The sequence below is a fragment of the Cynocephalus volans genome, chromosome 13 (genome assembly GCF_027409185.1).
Source record: "Cynocephalus volans isolate mCynVol1 chromosome 13, mCynVol1.pri, whole genome shotgun sequence".
Taxonomy (NCBI): domain Eukaryota; kingdom Metazoa; phylum Chordata; class Mammalia; order Dermoptera; family Cynocephalidae; genus Cynocephalus; species Cynocephalus volans.
In genome coordinates this window covers 22678508-22704672 of record NC_084472.1, presented here as the reverse complement: position 1 = coordinate 22704672, position 26165 = coordinate 22678508, and the positions used below count along the sequence as shown (strand labels likewise).

Here is a 26165-nt window from a genome sequence, read left to right as displayed (position 1 = left end):
AAGATTTATATTATCTTTTTTTTTTTTTTGTCTTTTTCGTGACCGGCACTCAGCCAGTGAGTGCACCGGCCATTCCTATATAGGATCCGAACCCGCAGCGGGAGCGTCGCTGCACTCCCAGCGCCGCACTCTCCCGAGTGCACCACGGGGTCGGCCCGATATATTATCTTTTAATTCTGTGTTTCCATGAACTATTTGAAGTACCTTTGTATTATAATCAATAGCTTTTCCACAGAATAGCAAGAGTCAATGCAAAGCCTGATTAAGAAAACCATAAATCTCTACATACAAGTATAAAAGAAGAGTTGAATAAATGAAGGAACATTCAGTGTTCTTGGATGGGAAGCCTCAATATTGGTGAGAGGTCAGTTATATCCCCCAATTAATCTACACATTCAGTGCAAACCCATGTAAGTCACAGACTTTTAAAAAATGAAATTTGGAAAAGAAAAAAACAAAAACGAAATTTGACCCATTTATAAATTTGTGTAGGAGGAAAAAAAAAATTTTAGGAATAGCTATTACTGCAGGTCATCATAGCAGTGGTAGGGGAGGGTGATGGTGAATGTGTCCTACCAACATCAAAACATACTATGGAGCTATATTAATTAAAAGATGTGATTCTGACAGGGCTGAAATTTACAAGTAGATCAAGGGAGAAGAAAAGGGTCTGGACACAGATGTGTGTGCACACAGGAATTTGGTATGTCATAAAGGTGGTATTTCAAATAAGTGGGGGAAGAAAGGAATAGTCAGTCATTGGCATTTGGGGAAAATGTAAAGTCAGAGCCCTATTTCACATCATAAGTTCACAAAAATTCCAGAAATGAACATAAATAGTAAAGCTGTAAAAGTATTATAAAAAAATATAAAGGAATTTCTAAAAGTAAAATTTCGAGGCAGAGAGGTCCTATCTAAGCAAGAAATAACACCCAGAAGCCACTATTTTTTAAAAATTGTTGAATGAAAGACACTATATACAAATAAAAGATTTGTCACACCAGAAGAAATATTTGCAAGAAAAGATTAATATCCATCATAAAAGAGCTCCTAAAGCTCTATAAGAAAGAAACAAACAAAAACTCTATAAGAAAAATGCGGGCCGAGCCCGTGGCGCACTTGGTAGAGTGCTGCGCTGGGAGCGCGGCGACGCTCCCACCGCAAAAAAAAAAAAAAAAGAAAGAAAGAAAAATGCAAGCAACCCAATGGAAAACTTTTTAAGCTATAAGCAAAATTTTCCCAGAGATAAAAATAGAAATCACCAATAAGCATTTGAAAAGATATTCAATCTCTCCAGTATCAAAGAAACAAAAATAAAATGAGATATTCCTTTTTATCCATTAGATTGGCAAAAATTCTTTAAAAGATTGATAATATGCATTGTTGGAGAATATACAATGTGGTTGGAAGTGAAAATTGTCCAACATTTTTGGAGGGCAATTCAGCAGTAGCTATTAAAATTTCAAATATGTATACTTTTTGGTCTAGCAATTCCATTCTATTTAGCTTTCCAAAATATTCATATAGATATGTAAAGATATATATATACATGGGATGTTTATTATAGTTACGTGTGTAATAGCAGAAACTTGACACAACTAAAAAAAAGTTCAACAATAGCAGATGGTTACAAATATAAAGTATTCATACTATAGAATAGTTTTCTAAATGTAGGAGACCTACATTTGTTGATATGTGGGGAAAAAATCCAAATTTTATTATTCAGTGAAAATATTAAGTTGCAGAATAATATGTTTAATATGTTCCTATTTATGTAAAAAATCATGTATGTGCACATATAAATGCATAGAAAAAGATCTAGAAGAGTAGATCCCAAATTAATAAGGAGTTCAGGGGCCTCTTATCCATCCTCTCCTTCAGGATTTTGAACAATGGGGCATGTGCCAAGGTTATTAGCCAAATGGAAAAGAGAGTACAGAGAAGTTGCATCACATGCACGCTTACTTCACATGAAGACAACTATATGCATTTGGCAAGAAAATAAGAGAGAGAGTAATAACTGCACCCAGCATGTGCAGTTCCCCTGTAGCCCTGGAATGAGTCAGAGGAAGGCTTGAGAGCCAATGGCAGTTCCCAGGGTCTCGCAAGAGTGTGCATCTCACTGTGCTGAGTCTGATTCCAGGGTCTAAATTTCATAAGTGTGCTGGGTTTGTGCAACATGACTCCTAAGTGAGAGTCTGCTACTTCAATGGTGATGATCTCTTCCAACTCAGGATGGGAAGCACATTGAGAAGCCACTTATGAAATTGCACCTTCCTAGAGGCTTTTCAAGGGTAATTTTCAAGGTATATAGTTCTTCCTCCACATGCCAACTTTTGCATCTCTTTCCTGCTTTTTCCTCTATGCCATTTTATTGATTTGGGCAAAAATTTTATCCAGGGCTCTCTCAGATAACAGCTGGATTAGAGAACACCCTGTAAGCCTAAGGCCAAAGTGCAGTTTCCTACCTCCAGCCTTCAGTCTAAACCTGGAAACACACATGCTCGGACACAACTGCAGAGGGAGCTGATGGGTTTAGACAGGAGCCCTAAGTCGAAGGGTTGCATAGGTGCATAGCTGAAGGGTTGCAGGTCAAAGGGCTGCATAGTTGCACAGTTGAAGGGCTGCAGGTCAAAGGGTTGCATAGTTGCACAGTTGAAGGGTTGCAAGTGGAAGGGTTGCATAGTTGCACAGTTGAGGGGTTGTAAGTGGGTGGGTTGCATAGTTGCACAGTTGAGGGGTTGCAAGTGGAAGGGTTGCATAGTTGCACAGCTGAAGGATTGCAAGTGGAAGGGTTGCATAGTTGCATAGTGCACAGTCGGGTTGCAAGTGGAAGGACTGTATAGTGCACAGTTGAAGGGTTGCAAGTGGAAGAGTTGTATAGTGCACAGTTGAAGATTTGCTAGTGGAAGGGTTGCATAGTGCACAGTTGAGGGGTTACAAGTGGAAGGGTTGCATAGTTGCATGGTGCACAGTTGAAGGGTTGCAAGTGGAAGGGTTGCATAGTGCACAGTTGAGGGGTTACAAGTTGAAGGTTGCATAGTTGAAGAGAGCCTGCTTCAGACACCAGCTGCAGGTGGAATGAGAGCTAGGGAGAAAGACAGGGTTGCCCTAGAAAGCAGGTGCTGGCCCCACATGGAGACAAGAACTGGGGCTGAGTCCCTGCATGGGGCACAGATTCCAGCAGTGACCCAGCCACTAATCAAACCTGGCACCACCAATGACAGTGCTGTCCACTCAGATGTGGACCTTTCCCTGTCTGGAAGAGGAAGCAGGCACATAGAGAAGGGCTGAAGTGTGAGGTGCAGATGTGGGGGAACGTTTTCTTTCTCTCTCATATTTTCCTAGAGGGAAGGTGGTGGAATTGAGAGAAGGGTGAAGGAGGAAATTTCTCTTTTAGTTCTATATATTTTAGTTTGAATTTTATTTATTTATTTTTTTACCATGAGCAGTCATTCACTTATTACTTACATAATTAAAATAAAACAGTTCCTTAAACTTAAGCTACCCAAAAACGTGCTCCCTGGTGGCCTCTCCCTCCTCGCTGCCAGTCCCATGAAACCTGCTCCTCTTTCTTTGTATCCTGTCTCAGTGATAGATGCCAAAAGCCATCTGCCTGCTCACGGCAGGAACCTGGGAGTCATCCTGGACTTTTCCTCTTCTCTTCCTCCCACATATGATCCATCAGTGAGTCTGTCCATCCCACTTCTGGATACTTCTCAAATCAATCCTCTCCTCTCATCCCAGCCCCCAAGTCCAAGGCCCAGCAGCCGGACTGGCTTCATCAGTCTCCACTCTCCCCCCCTCACCCCTCTCTCATCCACTGTCTCTGTTCAAACCAGGAGACACTTTTTAAATTAAACTTTTTATTTTCAGATCATTGTAGATTCACGTGCAGTTGTAAGAAGTAATACACTTTTGTTACCCAGCTTCCCCCAATTTTGAGATCATTGTAGATTCATGTCCAGTTGTAAGAAATAATACGCTTCTGTTAACCAGCTTCCCCAGTAGTAATGTCTTGCAAAATTATAGTAGAACATCCCATCCAGGCTACTGACATTGATGCAGTCAAGGTACAGAACAGTTCTGTCACCACAAGGACCCTCCTGTTGCCCCATGAGATCCACACCCACCTTTCCCTCTCCCTCCCCCATCTTCCACCCCATCCCTGACCAGGGGATACTTTTCAAATAGCGTCTCATGACTTGCTCCTGCTTGAAACTCTGCAGGGACTTCTCCCTGTCCCTGGGGCAGAGCACTACATACTTGTCAGAGCCCACAAGGCCCAGAAGGCTCTGGCCCTTGATCGCCTCCTCCAGCCCTTACCCTGTGCATGTGCCCTGCAGGGCTTCTCCGAGCTCCTCCAGTGCTCTGTCCTCTTGCCCCTTCAGAACACATAGTTCTGGCTGCCTCCGCGGTCTTCTCCTGTCCTCCTGGGCCTAGTCTAGCTTAGGCTTGCCTATAACCCGTGATGCTCTGTGGTCACCCAGACATTTGTAATTATCTGTCTCTGTTGTTTAGTGCTGTATACCCAGCTGTAAGTTAGAAACGCTTTCAGCTACCAGTGTCAGAACGGCCATTCAACTAATGGAGATGTGATTTTTCTCAGCTAAAAAGTCAGAGCCCATGGCTGCTGGCAGAGGGATCTGCTCAGTGATGTTATCAAGGGCCTGGACTCTGTCTGTCTTTTTGTTTTGCCATCCTCGGTGTTGACATTTGGGCCTCATGCCTGCCGCCTCAGGGTCATAAGGTGACTACCACAGCTCCAAGCTTCACGTCCTCATTCAAGGAAGGAAAAAGGGCTTTTTAATCATAAGACTATCATTGTCAGAAGATCCCCTAGAAGATGTCCCTTTTATGGTTCACTGGCCAGAAATGAGTCTCCCCTAGCTTCAAAGGAGGCTGAGAAAGTGATTTTTTTTCTCTCTCTTTCCAGCTTCTGTAGTGAGAGAAGTGGGCAAAGGAGTAGGGGTAGGGAAGAGCTGTTGGGGAAGCTGGCCAGAGCTGTCACACTCACTAGGCACCTGCCACGTGCTAGGCATGCAGGTGTTTGGGGCATGGACGAATGAATGCACAGATAGATGCGTAGGTAAAGTGAGTGAGGCTCACATTCAGACTAGACTCTGGTTCACACCAGTTCACCTAAAACCTCGTCACATGCTCTCTTGTGTTTGGACTCTGGATATTTTATGTGTGTGTCTTGACTTCCTTACTGCATTATAAGGTTCTTGCAGGCAGGGACATTTTTGTTTTTCTGGAGGAATTTATGTGCTGGGCATACAATAATTGCTTCATATTAATTAATTTAAACACAGCAGAAAGGGTCAAAAGAATAGGTCAGAAGCTAAATATAATTAGGCAATGCACTTCTATTTAAAATCACATAGGACCAAATAGAAAATATAAAAGATGCATAATATCATCATCCTAAGCTATTTATTTGGGTAATCTATTAATTTATAATTGCCATAATTAAAAGGGATGCAGACTCCAGGGAAACACAAAACAATATATTGGGAATTACAGATAGAAAATGATATTAGCCATTTGGTTTTAGTCATAGCATCTTCCAGAAAGTGGGCTAGGTATTTTAAACAAACACGTTGGTTTAACCCTCAGCACGTAAACCTACATGGCAGACACTGGTTTTCTTCCAAGAGCATTCAGGTTAGATGCTGGGGAGGGAAAAGCGTCTGTGTGGAGTCAGGATATGGCCGATTGCAGAGGACCATCCCTTGAGGTCTCACCCGGTCAGCCACCTGCCTAGGGCTGGGATGGTTGCTTTTCACCTTTCACCTGCTCCCTGAGGACTCCAAAGCCCTTGAAGACCTGCTATTCATCAATTCAACCTACTGAACACACCATTTAATTGGCTAAGGATTTAGCTGTAGCCCACGCTTGGGGAAAAAAACACAAAAGCATGTCAAATGAAACTCACGTATCCCAGGGCCTTGAAATGTTTCCCACAGAACCTCTAGGTGACAGGCCGTAAATTACAGGGTGTTCTGGAAGCTGGGAGGAGCAGCAGCGGTGAATGGGAGGCAAGGCAGTCAGTCACTGGGCTCCCGTGGCTGAAAGTGGAATTGCACCCACAGCAGCAGCTCAGCGTATGTGCGTCACAGACACAGCTACACGTGCAAGCTTGCAGTCTGCGTGCCCTGAACAGTAGCACTATAGGTGCTGTGCTCCTAATCAGGGGTTTCCTGCCATCCCTGGAAGAGGGACATGGCTTTTTGCATGTGGAGGGAATCTCTTTTACTGGGTTTGCTGGAGAGACTACATGTTGGTTACCTGCTTTTCTCTCCAGCCTTTAATGCTGGGTGAACAAGTGCTTAAATCTTGAAATCACAGCATCGCACACCCCTTAAAATCTCATTCCGCCATGTGCTGTCTGAACTAGATACCCATTTGACAATTTAGATAATTTCATATTTCAGAACACCATTTAAGTGGCAGCTGCTTATGCCCTGGCTCCCATGGAAAGTGGTTGGAATCTGTTCTCTGGGGAAGTGATTGCACAACTTCTCTGCAGTGTTTTATTATGGATATGACTGTCCCTCTTCCCTTAATTTCCCCATACCCCCAATTATACTGATTTGTTCACTGTTGCTTTATCCCCTGCTTATAAACATGTACACATGCATGCTCACACACACACACACAGTTATAATTTCCAGTACCCTAGGAGACCAGAGCTTTGATCCCATTTTTTATGAGAACCACAGAATTCTCTCTCTCCCTAGGCTTTTATTTTTGACATCTTTGGTGAGTGTCCGGCATGTCACCAATACCTTTTGAGGTCTCTCTGTATGACTGTCCACCATTCTAGGTATAGACAAAAAATTGGCTGGCAAGCAACCCCCAACTTAGCTATCCCTGGCTATATTCAGAAGGCTATTGGTTATTTTTAATAACCTTTTAATATTATAGAAGTAGGTGTACATTTTAGCAATTTTCAAAATATAGACAAGCAAAAAAAAAATCTAAACACTATATTTCCATTACTCAGATTGCCAATGCTGAAACCTTAGTGGGGAGCCTTCTGCATCTTTTTCTACACTTATTTCAGACAATAATCTCTACCTTTCCATTTTACTAAAATTTTATTTTCTTCAATACTGCAACTACATTTGAATTTACCTGGTTGACCCAAAAATGTCCTTTTCTAAGACAATATCTGACCACATATTGAATTAGGTTATGTCCCTTAAGCCTCTTATTTTCTAGTCTGATTCCTTTTTATATGATCTGACTTGCCAAAGAGACTGAGGCAGTTGTCCTACAAAATATCCCATCTAGATGTGTCTGGTTGTCTTGTCATTCATAGTTTAGCTCGTTAATCTATCCCCTAATTTCCTGTAAACTGGAAGTTATACCTGAAGGCCTGATGGATTTAAGATAAACATTTTGGTGAGAATATATCTCCAGTAATGTATGTACTTCATATCACATCACATTACAAACATATGCGGTTGAACCACCATTAATGATGCTGGGACTGGCTATTCCATCAACATGAGTTACGTGTTCCTTAGGCTGCAACAAAAACAATCTCTGTCAAGTTCAGACCTTCTTAGCCTAAGCAGTATTAACATTTTGGGCCAAATAATTCTTTGTGGTGGGCCTGTACTGTGCATTGTAGGATTTTGAGCAGTATCCCTGGCCTCTACCCAGTAAATGCCAGGAACACTCCCTCCCCACTGCAACAACCAAGACTGTCTCCAGACATTGCCACATGCCCCCTAGTGTCAAAATCACTCCCAGCTGAGAACCAATAATCTAGCTTAAGGGAAAGAGAAAGGGAGTATTTATGGAAAGTACTTAGTAATTTATCTCAGAGAGTTAGTGGAAGCGTTCTCTCAGGGATGGAAACACCAGGACAACTCTGAGGACCTCAGTCGTGGGAATTTTTCTAGAGCACAGCCATTAACATGTCTCTGCCCCAGCAACACCCAGAGTCTCTTTCCCCTCCCTTAGTTCTACAGAAATACCATCTGATTGGCTCGCCTTGGCTCCGATGTCTGCTCTTTAGCCAATCAGCTGTAGCAACAGACATGACTTCTGCGTCCTTACCCCTGGGAGAGAAGACAGAGTGGTGAGCTGGACCTGCCCCCTAAGAAATTTTTTCTCCAGTGCCCACGGGAGTGCCCACTCATAGGAGTGCCCACCGAGAACATCTGCCCTAGCCCATGGCCTCAGCTGCTGCCACCTAGGATTTTCCTCCCTGGTGCGGAGACTGTCGCTGCTTAGCACTCCAGCCCATGCGCACTTCCCTCCCGCAGATATATTCCCTCAGAAGCAGGATCAGCTGCAGCAACCAGGGAAGAATTGGAGGAGAGCAGAGCCCCAGCCCCAGCCACCCCGACCCCAGCGCCATCTCAGATCAGCCCCTGCTCTGGCCACACCCTGGACACCGGGCCTACCTTCTATAGTGTAGTGTCCACCTGACTTGCCAAGCCAGGTGTTGCTTCAAAATGCAGGTGGCTCTGCTGTCAGTCCTGCCATCAGCAGCGTGTCATTATCACCTGTGTCTGCTCTAGTTTTTCTCTACAAGATGTGAAGGGTAGGGCGTGGAGACAGTGGCAACACGTGGAAGGGACACTTCTCTGCTACTTCCATTTCCTTGAATAACCATCAGATAAATCTTCACCTCAGAAAAACAAGAGTCATCCGGAGAAGCTGGAAGTCGGTGCCACTGGACAGGGGAGGAGACCTCCTGGCGAGAAGTATCAAGTGGTGGAAGGGAAAGGAGCAAGTGGGCCAGTTCCGTAGGCCTTGAAGAAAAGAAAGAATGGCAGTCCAAGGACATATGGCAGAGCCAGGGCATTTAAGAACATCAGAGGCTCCAAACCCCAAACGCTGCAAAAACTATGGTGGCTTACCATTCCCCACCCCCAATCTTTAACACTAAAGGAAAATACTTCCTGAGAGATCTGTCTTTTCTTATGATGACTACTACTTAGATGTTATTTTTGAAATGTAAAATATAAAACGCTTTCATTTTCCCTCATTTTCTTGGCACCCCTACTTTGCTGGTGATACCCGTGATACATATGTACCCTGCCTACTGGGGAACCACGCACTGCCCTGGGGTCCCAAGAGCAGGATCCCACTGTCCTGGGTGTGGGTATGTGAAGAGTTTCTAGAGCTCCTGGTAGGTATCGGATGCATTCCCCATAAAAAAAAAAATCCTCTTTATGCCAGCACTGCCTTCTATGGCATCTGGCACATAAGATTTTAAATGAATGAGTGGTTGAGTTGCCTTTGGAGCATAAGGACCTGTCAAGTACTGTACAAAACTTCAAGTACAATCGGAGTTAAATAAGCCCTTGAGCTGTTCTGTTCAGCCAGTAATTGCATGCAGTAAGTTGAGTAATGGCCCCCAGAGTCCTAATCCCAGAATTTGTGAATATGTTGCCTTATGTGGCAAAAAGGACTTTGCAGATGTGATTACGTTGAGGGTCTTGAGATTAAGGGGAATTGAGGGGAGAGTATCCTGGATAATCCAGGTGGGCACTACGTGATCACGAGGATCCTTCCAGGAGGGGGTGGGAGGGCCAGAGTGGATGCGATTGCTGGCCACAGGCTAAGGAGTTGGGCAGCCTCTGGAAGCTGGCAAAGACAAGAAAATAGATTCTTCTGTAGAGCCTCCAGAAGGAAGGCAGCCCTGCTGACACCTTGGTTGCAGCCCAGTGAGATACTCTTCAGACGTCTGACCTCCAGAACTGTCAGAGAATAAATCTGTGTTGTTTTAACCCACCAGATGTGTGGTAATTTCTTATAGCAGCAGTAGGAAACTAATGCACTATATATATATATATATATATAATTTTCCTCCGTCTGGGAAAAATGTTTTCTGAATTCCAAATATGTGATCAAGAAATACGTTTTAAAAGGTGGCCCATTTGCATTTGGGACTTCACCCATATTTACCTTCTTGTCCCGTGTACCTGTCCTCGGGTCATAGGGAAGCTCACCTTTGAAATGAGGTCTTGATCTTTCCGCCTCGAAAAATTACTGTAAATCTGAAATGCTCTTCATTTAAAAAATATTGTATTCTAGGATTTTAAAATCATTTAAACATGATCATAGGCCTGAGAGGAACTGGATACAGGGCTAAGCTGGAGATATGGGTGATGCTTTCTTACCCAGAGAAGACAGAATTGGCACAGGAGCAGGCAGCAGAGTGGTGGCTTCTAGCACATTCTGGAGTCGCTCTGCTGAAAGTTCCTCACTCAGAAGGGATGAAAAGTGGATGCTCTGGATTCGTTTCCTTCAGAACCGGTGCTGAACCTCCTGCTGCCCCATAAACTTCTATCTCCACCAAGTACCATGGGAATAAGAGACCGAGTCATCTGGAGTTTGTAAAAGCCAAGGAAAGGACATTGTCAGGTAAGAACCGAGGCTTAAGGAAAGATTTCGAAAGATTCAGAGATCTGAAGGGAATGAGCACAAGGCCAGAGAATCGAAAAGGAAACATGCTAAACTCTTAAACATGGGATGTAGGTAATAAAAGTAAATGATCCTGAGTAAGGAAGGAAAGGAGGATGAGGTTTCTAAGGAAAGCAGCCAACGGGACTGAGTCTGCCTTGCAGGGAGTTTTCTGATGAGCCGAGACTGGAAGCGTGTGCTAGGAAGTGTAAGAGACGAACATAAAGGAGCCTGCCAAGAAAATGAATGGCCGGTGTGCGCTTAACCGTGCAGAAAATGGGAGCACAACAAGAAGGACCTTTTCGGGTCTCGGCAGCTGGTGCTTGGAGGCAAGACAGCCAGGTGAGCTAGGGGACAGCAGCGCAGAGCTCGGCACAGCTGTTCTTGGCGTCTGCTCGCCCAGCGCAGGCAGGCTCGGCCCCAGGAACCAGGCAGAAGAGCACGCTAAGGGACAACGTGGAGCCAGGAGAGTCAGGCGACAGTAGGAGAACACGTGGTGGCTTGAAGCAGTTCGAGGCCAGAACCATGAGTTGCTGTCCCGGGATACAGGATGCCCACTGGGGGACCTTCTAAACCCCCACTTGAACAATCAGAAGTCACTGGGCTAAACAGAGCCCGGGTTTCCCTAGTTTTCCAAGAGCAGATAGCAATGAGCAACAATATATTGGGAGGCTCTGTCCATCCATGGCCAGACCTCAGAGTGGATAAATACATGGCTTGTGAATTTAGAGGGGAAAAAAGGTGGTGAGGACACAGAGTCAGTGTAGGGGGACTTCTGCGCCCAAGTGCTGCTGCTAGCCTCGTTCCCTGCGGGATACGATAGTTGAGGAGAATCCCTGGGCAGTATGGAAACTTGGGCAGCTCCCAGAACACCAGCCTTGCCCTCAGAGTGCCACCCAAACATCCAATAAGTCACCTAGCAAATGCCACAGTTATGGCCTGGATGATTTTAGAATTACAGGTTTTATAACTGCTTGAACAGCCAAAATCCAGAGTCTTGATTTACTTCCTGAGCACCAAGCTGAGCAAAGGGCCTGTCCTCTCAGTACTTTAAGGAATGATTCACATGTAGAAACAGAACGCCCAGTTCAAAATGACACACAAATGAGAGGGAGACCTAGAACGTTGCATGAGAGAATCCAGGTTTCTCAATAGGTTAGAAGAAATTCAGAACCTACAGTATGAAAGTTAAAGGGGGATAAATAATGAAGGATTAAAATTTTACACCAATGCCGGATGAGGAAAAACCTAGCTCATAGCAGCTCTCGTGAAAAAGGTTTAGGGATTTCACTATAAGCAACGTGTGTGAACTAACAGAGTAATGGGACTGCCCAGAAAGATTACACAGCCCTATGCTCTGTGTAGGCAGAATAATGTCCCCCCGCAACCCCCACCCCAGAGGTGCATGTCCTAATTCCTGGAAGCTATGACAAAAGGGACTTGGCAGATGTGATCAAGTTAAGGATCTTGAGATGGGGAGATTATCCTGGATTCCTTGGGTGCGCTCAGTGTAATCACAAGGGTCCTTATAGGTGGAAGAGGGGAGCAGGAGGGTCAGAGTGAGAGAAGGTGATGTGGCAGCAGAAGCGGAGGTAGGAGGATGTGGGGACACGGGCCATGGGATGCTGGCAGACTCTGAAAAGCTGGAAAAAGCTGGGAATGGATTCTCCCCTAGAGCCTCCAGAAGAAACACAGCCTTAATGACTTATTTTAGACTTCTGACTTTCTTCTCTGACCAGAAATAAAAGAGAATAAATATGTAGTTTTAAGCCATTAAATTTGTGGTCATTGTGACGGCAGCCATAAGAAACTGATAAGGACTGCATTAAGAGTGGTTGGAGTGCCCAGCCAAACAAAGGGTGTAAAGTGCAGTCGTTCATTAGATCACATGTTAGGTTCCTTTCTGGTTTGGGTTTTAGGAAGCATGTTGACAAAGTCAAGTACAAACTGGATGTTGAAGCACCTCAGAGTCAGAAGAAATGAGAAAGAGCTGAAAAGATTGGGTGTTTTTAGCCTGAATAATATTGACATAACCGTTGTCTTCAGATGTTTGAAGGGTTAACATGTCAATGAAAGAATCACCATAAGCCCAGAGGGCAGAAATTATAACAAATAAATGGTGTTGCAGGGAAATTCGGGTCTTTCTGAGGAAGACATTTACTACAGAGCTGCCAGTATAGTAAATGCGGTGCCTTTGTAGGTAGTGAGCTTCCTGTCACTGGGAGCCTTCAATCAGAGGACAAATTATCAATATTCATTGTTGTAGGAAAGGATTCCTCCATAGGGTCAAAGTTGGTCTTCTCTAAGCTCGTTTACTCTAAGATCTGAAGACTTGCTGGCTCTAGAAGGAAAGGCATATTTTCACTGGATTCCAGATCCTTCCTTGTGCTAAAATTTTAAATTAAATCGGACAAGAAAATAAAAAGCAGTAGCAAGAGTTCTCGCTTCTATTGCTTGCATAACTCTCAATGCTGTTTTTAAATCTCCTTGAGAGCTGTCATTTTAATAAGTTAGTATTTAGGTCAGTATCTCACAGTTGATGTAATTCAAAGACAAAGCCCTGTAGTGGGGACCCAACCTGCAGAGTCTCCCACTCCTACCCCTCAGGCTGGGCTAGGGGCCCTGGCTCTGCCCTATTTTAGGAGTGGCCACACCTCAGCTTAGTTCTCAACTCCTTAAACCAAAACAGTATCTCCTGTGGGTCAGGAAACTAGCAGGTAGAAACATGTACAAGGAAGATTATCAGAGCAATGGATTCCTCTCCTGTAGGGACCTGAGACTCCTGTAGTAATGGGGTTGCCAAGAGAAGAACAGAAGAAAGTAGCAACCCATTCTGCAGAGATGCACGTCTATGATAGCATCTTCCACCTGACCCAAGTTTCTCAATGGGGAAAGTGGATCATACAGCGAGAGGCCGGCCAGTAGTCTCCTCTCTCCATACTGGTTTCTCTGAAAGCCTTGGATAATGCTGCTGCTGCTCCTGCTTGATTTGCAAGAGAGAGCAAAGTGCACACTAAAAATAGTTCTCCAGTAGTCATCCTCTGCTTCTCGTGCTACATCCCCTCCAGACAGCAAAGGCCTTTTGTAGGCACACAAGCCACGTGTCTACGGCCTTGGCTGTCATGCAGGCACCAGGCACTGGCTGCCAGCCCCAGTCCACGGAAGCAAGTCAGAAACGCCTGTGTCAGTTGATTAAAATGTTCTCAGTCAACGTGCCTGGACAAGTATCCACTTATCTCACACCCAGAAACGATTGTGACCATAGCTACGTTGAGACATAATATTGACCTGCTTACTAGCATCGTTCCTAAGTTGCTGCGTCTCCTCTTCTCTTGTCCTCTCATTCATTGACATGTGTATGTGTTCTAATGCCTGTTGTTTAGATTTCTGTTTTAATTCAATCGTTTTTTTAAGGCTGGAGAAAAAGACACCGTACCTAAAAACTGGGTGCTTGTGCTTTCAGAAATGGACGCGTTTCCCTTTTTCACACCTGTAACTTGCAGGAGGCAAGGCTTAATGTTGTCGACCTCTCTGACTTTATGACAGTGGTGCCAATAGGTGGCTGAGGTGGTGCCTTAGCCTTCCAGTCTCCATCAGCCTCCCCCAGCCCATCACAGATCCAACCCTGGTTTAAATCAAAGCCGCATGCTTGCCCCCCTGGGGCCCAGCCACGACTGTCTCCAGCCCCGCTTCCCTGCGTCACTGCCCTGCGCCCTCCTGCGGCACGTGCTGGAGCTGCCCCTGAAGGTGCCGAGGGGCGCAGGCTTCTGATGAAGGGTGCACGTTTGCACCGTGGCACCTTACCTTAGTCGCCGTATGTAATCCATCCCAGAGGACGGAACCTGGATTCTCACCAACACAATCAAACACGAAATACCCAGAGCCATTTTTCTACTAATAGGTTTTCTTAATTCACATAAAGTACTTAGAAGGCTGTCCGGTTAGCTCAGTTGTTACAGCGCAGCCTTACAACACTTAGGTCACAGATCCAGATCCCCTACAGGCAACCGCAAAAAAAAAAAAGAAGAGGCCTGCCTGGCCCTTAATACTCTTAGCTACTCTCACCATTACTGAATGAATAAATGCTAATTGAGTCTTTACCAACGTGTTATAAGTGAAAACTTTATACTCATATTTGATTATTGAAATAACAGAGGTGAAAATAGGAGGTGAAAAAAATCACCTCTTAGATGTGGACATTCTTAGTATGTAATATTTGTATTTTGCACCATGAAATACCTTTTTTTTTTTTCAGGACTATACTTTGTTATATGAAGAAGCAAAATATTTTCAGCTTCAGCCCATGTTGTTGGAGATGGAAAGGTGGAAGCAGGACAGAGAAACTGGTCGCTTTTCAAGGCCCTGTGAGTGCTTAGTGGTGCGCGTGGCCCCAGACCTTGGAGAAAGGATCACACTCAGCGGTGACAAATCCTTGATAGAAGAAGTGTTTCCGGAGATCGGTGACGTGATGTGTAATTCTGTCAATGCAGGCTGGAATCACGACTCAACGCATGTCATCAGGTTTCCACTAAATGGCTACTGTCACCTCAACTCAGTCCAGGTATAGCGTGGTCAACTGTGTGGCATTGAATGTCACTCTTAATGCTGTTACTTAAGCTTGCCTGCACATGGTGCCTTTCCTCCAAAGAGCTGAGAAACTGCCATGTGGTAACACTCGTGTTGGGTAGGTGAGTTATTCACTCCTCTACAGCATTCACTCAGCCATTCCACATATCTTTACTGAGCACCTACTAAGTGCTGGGTGCTGGTATGAGCACTGGAGATACAGAGGAGAACAAGATAGAGAACAGCTCTATGTTCATGGACTTGCATTATGGGAGTTGGGGGGGGCAAGCATTAGTCAACATGAATCTTGCCAGCTGGTGATAAGAGGCTGTCTGGGGTGAAGTATTCCAGGCACAGAGACCAGCAGGTCCTGAACACCCCAAGGTGGGAGTATTCTTGGCATATTGGGGAATATCGGGAAAACCAGTGTGGTTTAAAGGAAGTGAATCAGGGAGACAGAGCACTGGACATGAGGCCAGGGGTGGTCAGGGACAGATCATGGAGAGCCTTGTGGAGGGTGGTACGCATTCTAGGATGGTTTGTTTTGGTTTCTTTTGATTTTGCTTTGTTTGCTTGTGTGAATCGAATGGGAAGCCATTGGAGGATTGTGACCAAAAGAGTGAGCTGATGTAATCAAATTATTTACAGTTTCTCGTATTTTAAAATGAATACTCCAGCAGCAGGTGGTAAGCAGTAGAAGTAGGGAGAGCAGCTAGAAAGCTATGGTCCGAGCAACACTTGAGAAGGGTCCGGTTCTGAGTGTCTTGAATGTCGAGCTAGCAGGGTGTTCTGACCATGGCTGGGGGATGTGAGACAGAAACCCCGGATGGCTAAGACTTTTGACAAGAGGAACTGGATGAGTGAAACTGCCATTTTCTGAGGTGGAGAAGTCCATGGGAGAAGGAGACTTGAAGGTGGAATTGAGAACTTTGGTTTACAACTTGTGAGGTGCCATGTTCCTTAGACGCTGGTGGGTATCATTACCTTAGCTAACATGCACTGTGCATAACTGTCTGCCCTACTCTGTGCATCGTTGTCTTCTTGTAACTACTCTAAGCAGTAAGCACTGTTAATCCCCTGCATTGCTGATAAGAAAACGGAGCCTCCTTTGGGTGTTGACTCCAGATCTACGTGACACAAAACTATTTGAAGGCAGCAAAGGTTTTGTTTTTTCCCTTCTTTTGAATTGGAATGAGCTCATGACTTTGTTCAAGATTTAGCCGACAAAACCTGTCCCAAAGTGCAAAGACCAGAAGCACCCGTGAGACCATGCTGCCCCCTTAAGTATTGTTCCACAGCTCTTTATAATTTTTAAAATTTAAGACCAGATGTCTGAGAGCAGAATACTGGCAGAAAAAGACCCCTAAGCATGCTAGAGGAAGACACACACACACTCAGGCAATGCGGTGGCTGCTGGGTCACAGGGGTCCAGAGGGCAACATTCACATCCTCGCCTGTGCAGGGGGCACCCCTAAAGGTGTGTGGCGCTCCCGCACTGCCCCAGACGTGTTCTGAGCCGGCCCCTGCTGTTCATAAAAGCCTCTAAAGCCCAGAAAGCCTCTCCCGTCCTGCACTCACACCCTGCCTAGGTATTGCACTAGAGGGAGGGACAGAGCCATTCAGAGCCAGGACAGGAAGACCTCAGCCCCACCTCTCAGGCCAGTGAATAACTCTCAGCAATTCATGTGTTTGACACATTTCGTAGATCAGATGCGGAAATTTTCATCTAGATTAACATCATCTTACAACATGGCCATGACCCTGCTTCCTGCTCCTCTGACCAAGAAATAGGCACCAGCCTGTAGGCACATGGGGACTTTAGGATAAGGCATCTGATACCTGATACCTCACTGACTTATTTTATTTTTTATTTTTTAATCCCCCCCCCCACTGACTTATTTTAATGTTCTCAAGTGATCACTAAATTTAATGAACTTTGCTATTAACAAGTTGATGTTTAAAAAAAGTAATGACTTCATAAGCTGTTTGCATTACATTGAAGTAAGCTTTGACCACATCCAAGGTGTAACATTGGATCATACTGCATAATTATCATATTGTGCCTATCAGACCTCCTGGGGAGGAAGAGGCTCAGGGATTTCCTTGTATTAGCAGCAACACTGCAAGAAAAGCGCTGTCAGAGTCAGGCTCTTCACTGCTCGCAGCTTCCTCACCCGTGCATTTCCCCACCTAACCATGGCAATGAATCCTTTCCAGTGCGGCGCTTTGGTTGAGCCAGCTGGGGTGTTCCATGCTCACTGGCTGCATTGCTGCCTCTGCGGGGAATTCTTGGAGTGAGCAGTTCTTAGCTTTTTTATTCACCTGCCACCAAAGCACATCTTGATTTTGAACTTAGAGATGTTTTCTCCATCCTGTCCTTGTGCTGACTGCTGTGTGTATGCATTATGAACGTATGTGCAGAAACAGAGCACTGCATTCTGCCCTCCTAAGGATTTTTAATATGCCAGCATTTGAGGTTTTAGTTTTTAGAAAACATACTCTCTTGCATTCCAATCTCATCTAATAAGCTCTTTTGCAAGATAGCAGATTATATTCCATATAGAAGTAGGTGACCAGAAAATAATAATTAAAAAAAAAAAGATTGTAGTGAGATAGGAAGAATAATGTCTGGTGTTCTGTAGGGAGACTACAGTCAACAAATTACTGTATACCTTCAAGTAGCTAGTTGAGAGGACCTTTAATGTTCCCAACACAAAGATGTGACAAATGTTGGAAGTAATGGATAGGGTAATTACCCTGATATGATCATTGCACACTGTATAAATGTCCCAAATATCGTATTGTACTCCGTAAGTATATACAATTATCATGGGTCAATTAAGAAAAAAGTAAATTTAAAAGAAAAAAAATATCAGAGACAAGTAGATTAGAGGTTACCAGAAACTGGGGGAAAAGAAAAACAGGAAGTTACTGCTTAATGGGTACAGAGTTTATGTTTAAGATAGTGAAAAAGTTTTGGAAATAGATAGAGGTGCTGGTCACACAGCACTGTGAATGTAATTAATTCCATGCGATTGTATGTTTTAAAATGATTAAAAAGGCAAACCTTATGTTATATATATTTTACACACACACACACAAAAGTAGGGGTCCACTTTATAGTGACTGCATTTTGAGTTATTTAGTGACATTTTACTTCATTCTCCCCCCAAAAAATTTGAGGCAGGCATTTTTTTTAAAGTTATGACAAAATCATCCTGTCTTTAGAGTGGTGTTAATTATTGTTCCCATAAAGAATGTTCCCTGGCAGGGAACATTTGCAAGTCTGATATTTGTTGGATTCCTGAAGAAACAATGCTCTAGATCAGTTTCCTGTATTTTTACCTGAGAGTCACAGGGGCTGTTTCCTGCATTTAAGAGTGTCGATATGTAGTGACAAACCCAGGGATCTCTCTGGCATTCGATATTTGATTTCAAAATTAAACAATAGGTTATGTGGCTTATGTTTTTATGAGAAGTTTAGGATATCTTTTTTTGGATATATTTGCTAGTATATAACCATGACATCTATTCTTGCCTCGTTGGATGTATGCAGGCAATAAATCTATTTCAAATGCCACAAACTTGATGACCTGTAGATAAATGTCAACTGTCTTCAACAGAGTAGTTCGTTTGTTCTGCTATTGAAATTACATCAATCTTCCAAGCTGAAATATAGCATATTAACTCAGTACTGGGTAACTTGAGTGATGGCAGTGTTGAGAATGCAGGTGAATCACTGGCTAAGTAAACTCAGATATCACTGTCTTCCCATATCCTTTATCATCTCATTGAACACACTTTAGTGGTAAATGAGCTTTGAAATGTAATCTGTCATTTTTTTTGCAGAGAAGGCAGCATTATGTATTTTTTAAAAACATGGGACTTGAGGCTAAACAGACCTGAGTTGGAAACCCAGCTCCATCGCTTACTAGCCGGGGGCCTCAGTTTTCTCTTGTATGAAATGGGGCTTCCACCACCAGTGTTATAACCAGCATGTGTAAAGCAAGCATGTAAATGCAGCTGTTAGGTATTAGAAACGTTTGCTCCCTCCCTCCTGTCCTTTAATCCCCAGGGTCTTTCTTTGAAAGCAGATGCTCACAGAGAATAGGGGCTGGATGAGATGGACCAGAGGTGCACAGGGTCTCAAACCCTGGCACAATCCTTTGGGATGTTTATGTGGCCAAAAGTCTGCCTCGCCCCTAATTGGCTTTGTTTGGCCCCTTGCAGGTCCTCGAGAGGTTGCAGCAAAGAGGATTTGAAATCGTGGGCTCCTGTGGGGGAGGAGTGGACTCGTCCCAGTTCAGCGAATACGTCCTTCGGCGGGAACTGAGGCGGACGCCCCGTGTACCCTCCGTCATCCGGATAAAGCAAGAGCCTCTGGACTAAATGGATATATTTCTCATGCAAAAAGGAAAACATACACAACCAATAACGCAAACAAAAAAAGGGACATTTATGTGCAGTTGGGACAGCAAACCAAGTCCTGGACCTAAAATTGAATAAAAGACACATTTATATCCAATAGAGACCACACCTGTACTCATATGGGAACAGTTGGAATAGTGATATCCTCAAGGTGTAAAAAATATATAAATATATATATATATGTCAAAAGGTAGGAAATGCAAAAAAAGAAAAAAAAAAAACGGTGATAGCTACAGTTGGTGCTGTGATGGCCGAGAAGAGTCTTGGGCCTCCCAAGGCCTCTGACCACTAAACAAGCCATGAGCGGTGAGGACACAGTCTCCTTACAGTTGCCATTACCAACAGCCATCCATTGTTTTTTTTCCTTTGTCTTTTTCCTTTTTTTTAAAAAAAAAAAAACACCTTGAATCGAGTTTCTCTGCATATGGAGGTTTCATGTCTTTCTTTAGGTGGGGACCAGGCAGGACTTCAGAAAAACTCTCATGAGCACCTTGCATTTGAAAGACGTTAGACATGAAATTTTAAATGTAGTTTGTACAGAAGTCACACTTTTTTGTCTGCCTCACAGATGTGAACATTACTTTGTTTTTAAACTGATCAGTTTTGCAAAGGGGCCAGAATTATTACTTGTTAGAGTTGCTCCAGTTTGAGGCTGCTGCTTTCCTACAATTTTTCAAATTTTATAATGTATTAAATACAATAAACTCTGTTTAAAAAATAAGGTCTGTGTGAAACACACGTGTTGGGGTGAGGCTGGAATAAAATGAAATTTTGCTTTTTTAAATTTTCTGTGTCAAGCATCCGAAAGAGGCCTTGTAGCTGGGGCCAGTTTTGAGTCAAAACCCACTAAAGGATAAGGATATCATCACCTGTTCTAGACAGTTCTCTTCCAACTCAGCAAATGTTATTTCACATGCCTTTGTTATTCTACACTGGTTACCAAAACAAATCTTCCTTTTCAGGAACTTTTCAGTTACACCTATTTCAGTTATCCATTGCTGCAGAGCAAACCACACCAAAATTTTGTGGCTTAAAACCATATTTTATTCTCTGATGTGCTTCTGTGATTCTTATATATTAATGGCCTTCGCTGGGCTTCTTCTGCTCCACACGATGCCATCTGGGGCATGACTGGCCTGGGATGTCCAAGGTGGCTCTCCCAGATGGCTGCCAACTAATACTGGCTGTTGACCTGCATGTGGCTCAGGCCCTTCTCAGCATGGTAGCTGGGTTCCAAGGAGGAGTATCCCAAGAGTAAGTGTTCTAAGAAAGAGGCAGCAGAATCCACAGTTCTCTAAAGGGCTAGGCCTGGAACTGCACAGTGTGCGTCTGCTGCATTCTGTTGGTTGAATGGACACACAGCCAGCCCAGACTCAAGGAGAGAGGAAACACAATCCACTTCCTGTTGGAGAAAGTAACAAAGAATTTGTGACAAAGGTGAATAGGCCATAATACCTGTCCAAAAGATCTTAAAAGTAGAGCCTTATGGCTTTAGAAATAGTAGGAAAATCTCAGGGCCAGAACGATCACTTTGTTATTAGCCAGGGATGTAAGAAACCTGAGATTTCAGTATCACTTTGGAATTAAGACCTTAGCTTTTCCAAAGTATTAGTGACTGGTTCCTCTATCAGCCCTGCCTTTACCTTTCTTCTGTACTTCTCTTCCTTGTTCCAGACACTCAAAATAAAGCTGGTGTGCTGGTAAGATTGACAGGTAAACTATAATGTGTTTCTGCTGCAGAGATGTTCCTGTGGTGGTGGGCTATTTCCATCCTGAACTTACTTTCTTTTTTAAAATTAAAAAGTCTATGCCTGAGGACACTAGTAATGAAAATATCTCTGGCTTCTGAAACTAAAAGTAAGCTGTTAATGGCTCCTATTATTCCCTGAAACACAGAGGCGGCCCAAACGCTGAATTTACTTTAATGACTGCCAGCCACAAGTCCACGTTGTTGTTTAATTTCCCCTTATTTGAGACTAACACACCACTGCTCCCACCAGCTGCTCAAGCCATCCACGTCCTACTGAAAGGAGAATGAAATTGCTCTATGATTTTACTAGCAATCCATTCTCATTAGGCAAAATTTCCTAACATCAAGAAAACAAGGGCATCACTTTTGGAAGCTGCTGGTTGCTGTCATCAGTTGACATTTACCCAGCACTCCCTCTGTGCAGTTAGTGTTGTCCCAACCAAATACTACACAGAATTGTGTGCTTTAGCTATTAGCATTCACCTTGCAATTATGAGTTTCTGTGCCCATTGCCGAGTATGAGACTACCACCCAATTGCACATTCTTCAAAAACTCTGATCCAATTCAACGGAGCAAACATTTCACTTGTAATTTTCACATTTTTAGGCTTGGAATGTGCAGATTCCCAGATACCAAAATACTTCAGGAAAGAGCAGGTCGATCAAAATATATTTGAGTCACAATCATTTTTTGCTACGTTTTATTATCCACTATACAGTTCACATTCAGTCTTCACCAGTTGTCCCTGTAAGGATCTCTACAGCTATGCTTATTTTTTCCCTGGAGGATCTGATCAAGGATCAGGCACTGCATTTACTACTAATCTCTCTTTAGGCACCTTTAATTTAGAAAGGTTTCTTTTTTTTTTTTTTGGTCTTTTTATGACATTGACATAGGTCAATCGTTTTTCAGATTGTTGCACAATTTGGATTTTTCTGATTGGTTCCTCACTGGTAGAGTCAGGTTAATTTCTTTGCTGTTTTTCGTAAGAACACGGCGTAGGTGACATCATGTCCTTCTCATCGCATCACAAGGGTCAGTGTGGCCCATAGTGGTGATGACAATTTTGGCCTCTCAGCTGAAGTGACGTCCACCAAATCTTTCCAAATTACAAGTAGTTTTTTCTATTTGTAATTAATGAGTAATCTGTGGAATGATATGAGACTGTAGGTACCTGTTCCTCAACACACTCTCACCCAGTGCTTTTGACGTCCATTTGTAGTCTCTTCCTGAGTTAATCATTACCTTGGTGGTTATAAAAGTATACTTTTTTAAAAAGCTACTATTGCCCAAATCATCGATATTTGAAATACACCCCCACCCTTTTTTTTTTTTTTTTTTTTTTTGAGAAAAAGACATTTCTTTAGTCTAGGGCCAACAAGCCACAATCTTTGACCTGCTCTTTTCTAAGAAGTGTTTTAGAAAGAACAAAGCAAGCCAATTCTAAACTGGTTCCTAAATATTAGATGAGTTTCTGCATGGTGGTAGTAATAGTAGCAACCCATTTAGGGTTTGCCATGTGCCGGGTACATACTGAGCACTTTACCTGCATTGACTCCTCTCATCCCTCTGAGCTCACTAGAGGCTGTATTGTCCTTGTCTCTCAGTTACTGTAACTAAGACTCTAAGACATCAAGTAAATGATATGATAGTGGCTAATGCTCAGTTAAGCTCTATAAGGAGTGTCCAAAACTATTTGAGAAAAAGTAAGTTTTTACGTTGTAATAGCATAAGGAAGAAAGGCGATTACTAAGTAATAGCATTTTCTCCTTAGAATGGAAATGTATTCACGTATTTAAATATTTTGAGCATTCCTTACAATTTTGAGCACTCAGTTTTGGTAATACTATGATGACCATGACATGTTTCTACCATGGGGAACTGGGGGTGGAGGGTAGGGGGCTGGGGGCTCTCTGCCCTTCTAGAGGCAGAATGAAGGCATATACTTACCTAACTTCAGTCCAAGGCATGATGGGACGTGTCATTTCATGTTTACAAACCAAGGATTACAAAAATGCCTAATGATAAGGGAACACATCTATCTGGGGAAATTAGAAAAAGCATCCTCTGGGAGGTGGTACTTGGAAGATGGGTCAGCTCTGCAAGGAAGGGGTAGAGAGAGAGAGGGCAGGGGCCCTGGGCTGGGGAAGCATAAGGCAGGGGCAGAGCATGGTGTTGGATGCCCCTGGCTTCCACTGGGGATGAAGGAAACATGAGCCGGAAAAGGAAGGTGGAACTGAATTGGTGGGGGTGGGGGGAAGCTTATCTTGACTGCCGAGCTGGGGTTTGGACCTCATTCAGAGATGCTGGAGAACTGCAGAAGGTGGGCAGCCTGTTGGTAGGAGGGGCTGTTTTCCCTGCCCAACCATTCATGGTCTACAAAGCAGACCAAAAGCTGACCATGTAAAGACGTGAGAAAATAAGACTCACCTTGTCTGGGCAACAAACTCAGATGCCTACAGAGGCCAGGCAAGTTGTGTGAATGAGTGGGAGACAATCCAGAGCTTGTGTGTGCCTTTCAAAGGAGCAGCCCCTACTCAACTCCAGCAGGTTGTAGCTGTAGGAGAACAAGGGTCCTGTGTGTTTGACCTTCTCATTTTTCTAGAAAACCTGAGAATCCAGATTTCTGTGTAAAATCTCTAGATAAGTAAATGTCGGAACTAACTCACTTTTTCAAATGTACAGACCAAACAAGACATCTGCAAACTAGCAGTTTTGTAACTCAAGAGTTACAAAATGATAAAAACAATTTTAGATAATCCAGAAAATTTCCATTTGGGCGGAATCGCGTGTGATGGCACAAAAACTAAATTGCTCAAGGACATAACTTTTATAAAAAACAAAAATCTGATGCAATGCCAATTTTTGGTCATAATATCATTTGATCATAAAGATTTAAATCCTGGTATATAATTGACAATAGTGATAAAAATAAGGTACCTTTATGAATGCTTACCATGTGCAAAGGTCTTTACAGATGTTCTCTCCTTTAATCCTCATAGAAACCCTATAAAGTTGGCTTTATTATCCCAATTTTACAGATGAGAACATTGGGAAGTCAAAAAATCTTACCAGAGTCCACCAGAAACTTAGAACAACACTTATTCTCTCTCAATATCTCTCTGTCTCTCTGTCTGTCTGTCTGTCTCTCTCTCTCTCTCTCTCTCTCTCTCACACACACACACACACACACACCATGTTTGAGTCATACCTTGGACTCGGCTCTTTTTGGTTTTCTAACCCATGCAAAAAGTGATTTTGCTCTGCAGTGTGCTTCATTATAGGACACTAGACAAAAATGCCACTGCATTAGAAATCTATTAGTAGCAATTACTAGTAACATTGGTGATCAACTGATAGTAACACACAGGACTAAAGCCCTAAGAAGACATGTTTCTCTGACTATGTAACTGTCGAGCAGCTCTTATTAAAAGTTTGCCATGGGTTATATCAGTGTTCCCCAAACTTGCCTGTTCTTCAGACACAAAAGGCGTTTGTTAAATTATAGACCCCAGCCCATCACCCCTCTTCCATCCCATCTCCCCATAAATTCCTGAATCTCAGTCTCTAAGTAAAAAGCCTGCGGACCGGCCAGTTAGCTCAGTTGGTTAGAGCACAGTGTTATAACACCAGGGCCAAGGGTTTGGACCTCGGTACCAGCCAGCAACCAAAAAAATAAAAATAAAATAAAGAACCTGGGACTCTGTATTTTAACACTGCCCAACACGCATGACTCTTCAATCAGACAAGTATAGAGAACACTGGATAATATCATTATGTTCCCGCAGTTTAGGCTAACAATAGGCTAACATTATTCTAATATAAGAATGGGAGATGTTTATTTAACAATAGTTGGCATCTCCTATTCTCCCTAAGGCAAGACTGGATGCTGCACTTCCAAATGGAGCTAGTGGGGGCAGTGAGGGATGGGTGTTGTGGGGGGTGTTGCTGGGAAGTACGGGAGTGAAATTTAACCCCGGAGCTTTCATCCTTTCTTAATTAGGTAGAGAACTGCCCAATCCTGTGGAAACTGTCCACCAGCTACAGAATTCTTTGAAATTTAAATGCTGATTTCAAACCTTCAAAATGTGAAGAGGTGTGTAAATCTATCACCCTAACAATTTACCCCACAGCCCCTCCCACAAAACCTTAACCATTTACCACAAAACTCCTTTTCTATAACCCTATTTACACAAAAAATGAGCAGAGCAGCTTGACAAGTCCCTTGCATGTGCCCAGTCTGACTGCACTTCCTGTGACTTCAAGTTCATTCCCTCTCAGCCTCTCTTCCCCTCACTCTCAGTGCGAGTCACCCAGTGCAGCATCACTCCTCCCAATCTGTCAGATTGTGCTTGTCGGGAGAAGGAACAGATAGTACAGGTTTTAAATTATGCTGCTGGTGAGCAGGGCTGAAACAGCCAGAGAAACCTTGGCGGTGTCTTCCATTCAAGCTTCGCAACTCGACTAGGAAAGCCTGTCCTGGAAGCTGAGGATCAAATCCTTGTCACAGAAGGATTAAGTTAGTAGGAAAAGAAGCAAGACCAGTAAGGACAGTTGATTAAATCCAGTCTGAGGAGGGCTTAAAGGATCATCTAAAGCAATCGCACGCAGCTGGGATTTCTATTAGTCAGCAGTAATGGGCAATTGGATTACAAGGGGAAATGGTAGGAGGCAGGTACTGGTGAGCTGCAAACTTTAAGTTTCTCACCTATTATTGCTTTTTATTTAAAATGTTGTTTCACTATTTAATATATTGCTCTCCTATATGTCATAGTCTCAAATGTTTGATCTCTTAGATATATAAATACCAGAAAATGTGAAATTCTAAGTAAGTTGCATATGCATGCAAATAATTCAGTTATAGCTCTTACCTTAGGTAGAGCAGATATGTTTCTAAACCACAATGTTGACCTGTATAATCTTTTTCCTACTGTGACTGTAATTTCAAAATCAGAGTTATTTCCCCTTAGTTCCTGGGTGCGGGTGGGG

The 26165-nt window shown here is 43.4% G+C and overlaps 1 protein-coding gene across 3 annotated transcripts in view; it reads left to right on the top strand.

Annotated features, from left to right (window-relative positions):
* KCTD1 (potassium channel tetramerization domain containing 1) overlaps positions 1-20037 on the top strand; it is a 185390-nt gene extending 165353 nt beyond the window's left edge. For all 3 annotated transcript variants that reach the window (XM_063077374.1, XM_063077375.1, XM_063077373.1), the window contains exons 4-5: positions 14687-14992; positions 19228-20037. In XM_063077374.1, the coding sequence (XP_062933444.1) occupies positions 14687-14992; positions 19228-19386 (465 nt within the window). In that variant the 3' untranslated portion in view covers positions 19387-20037. The remainder of the gene's footprint in view (positions 1-14686; positions 14993-19227) is intronic.
* The last annotated feature ends 6128 nt before the right edge of the window (positions 20038-26165 follow it).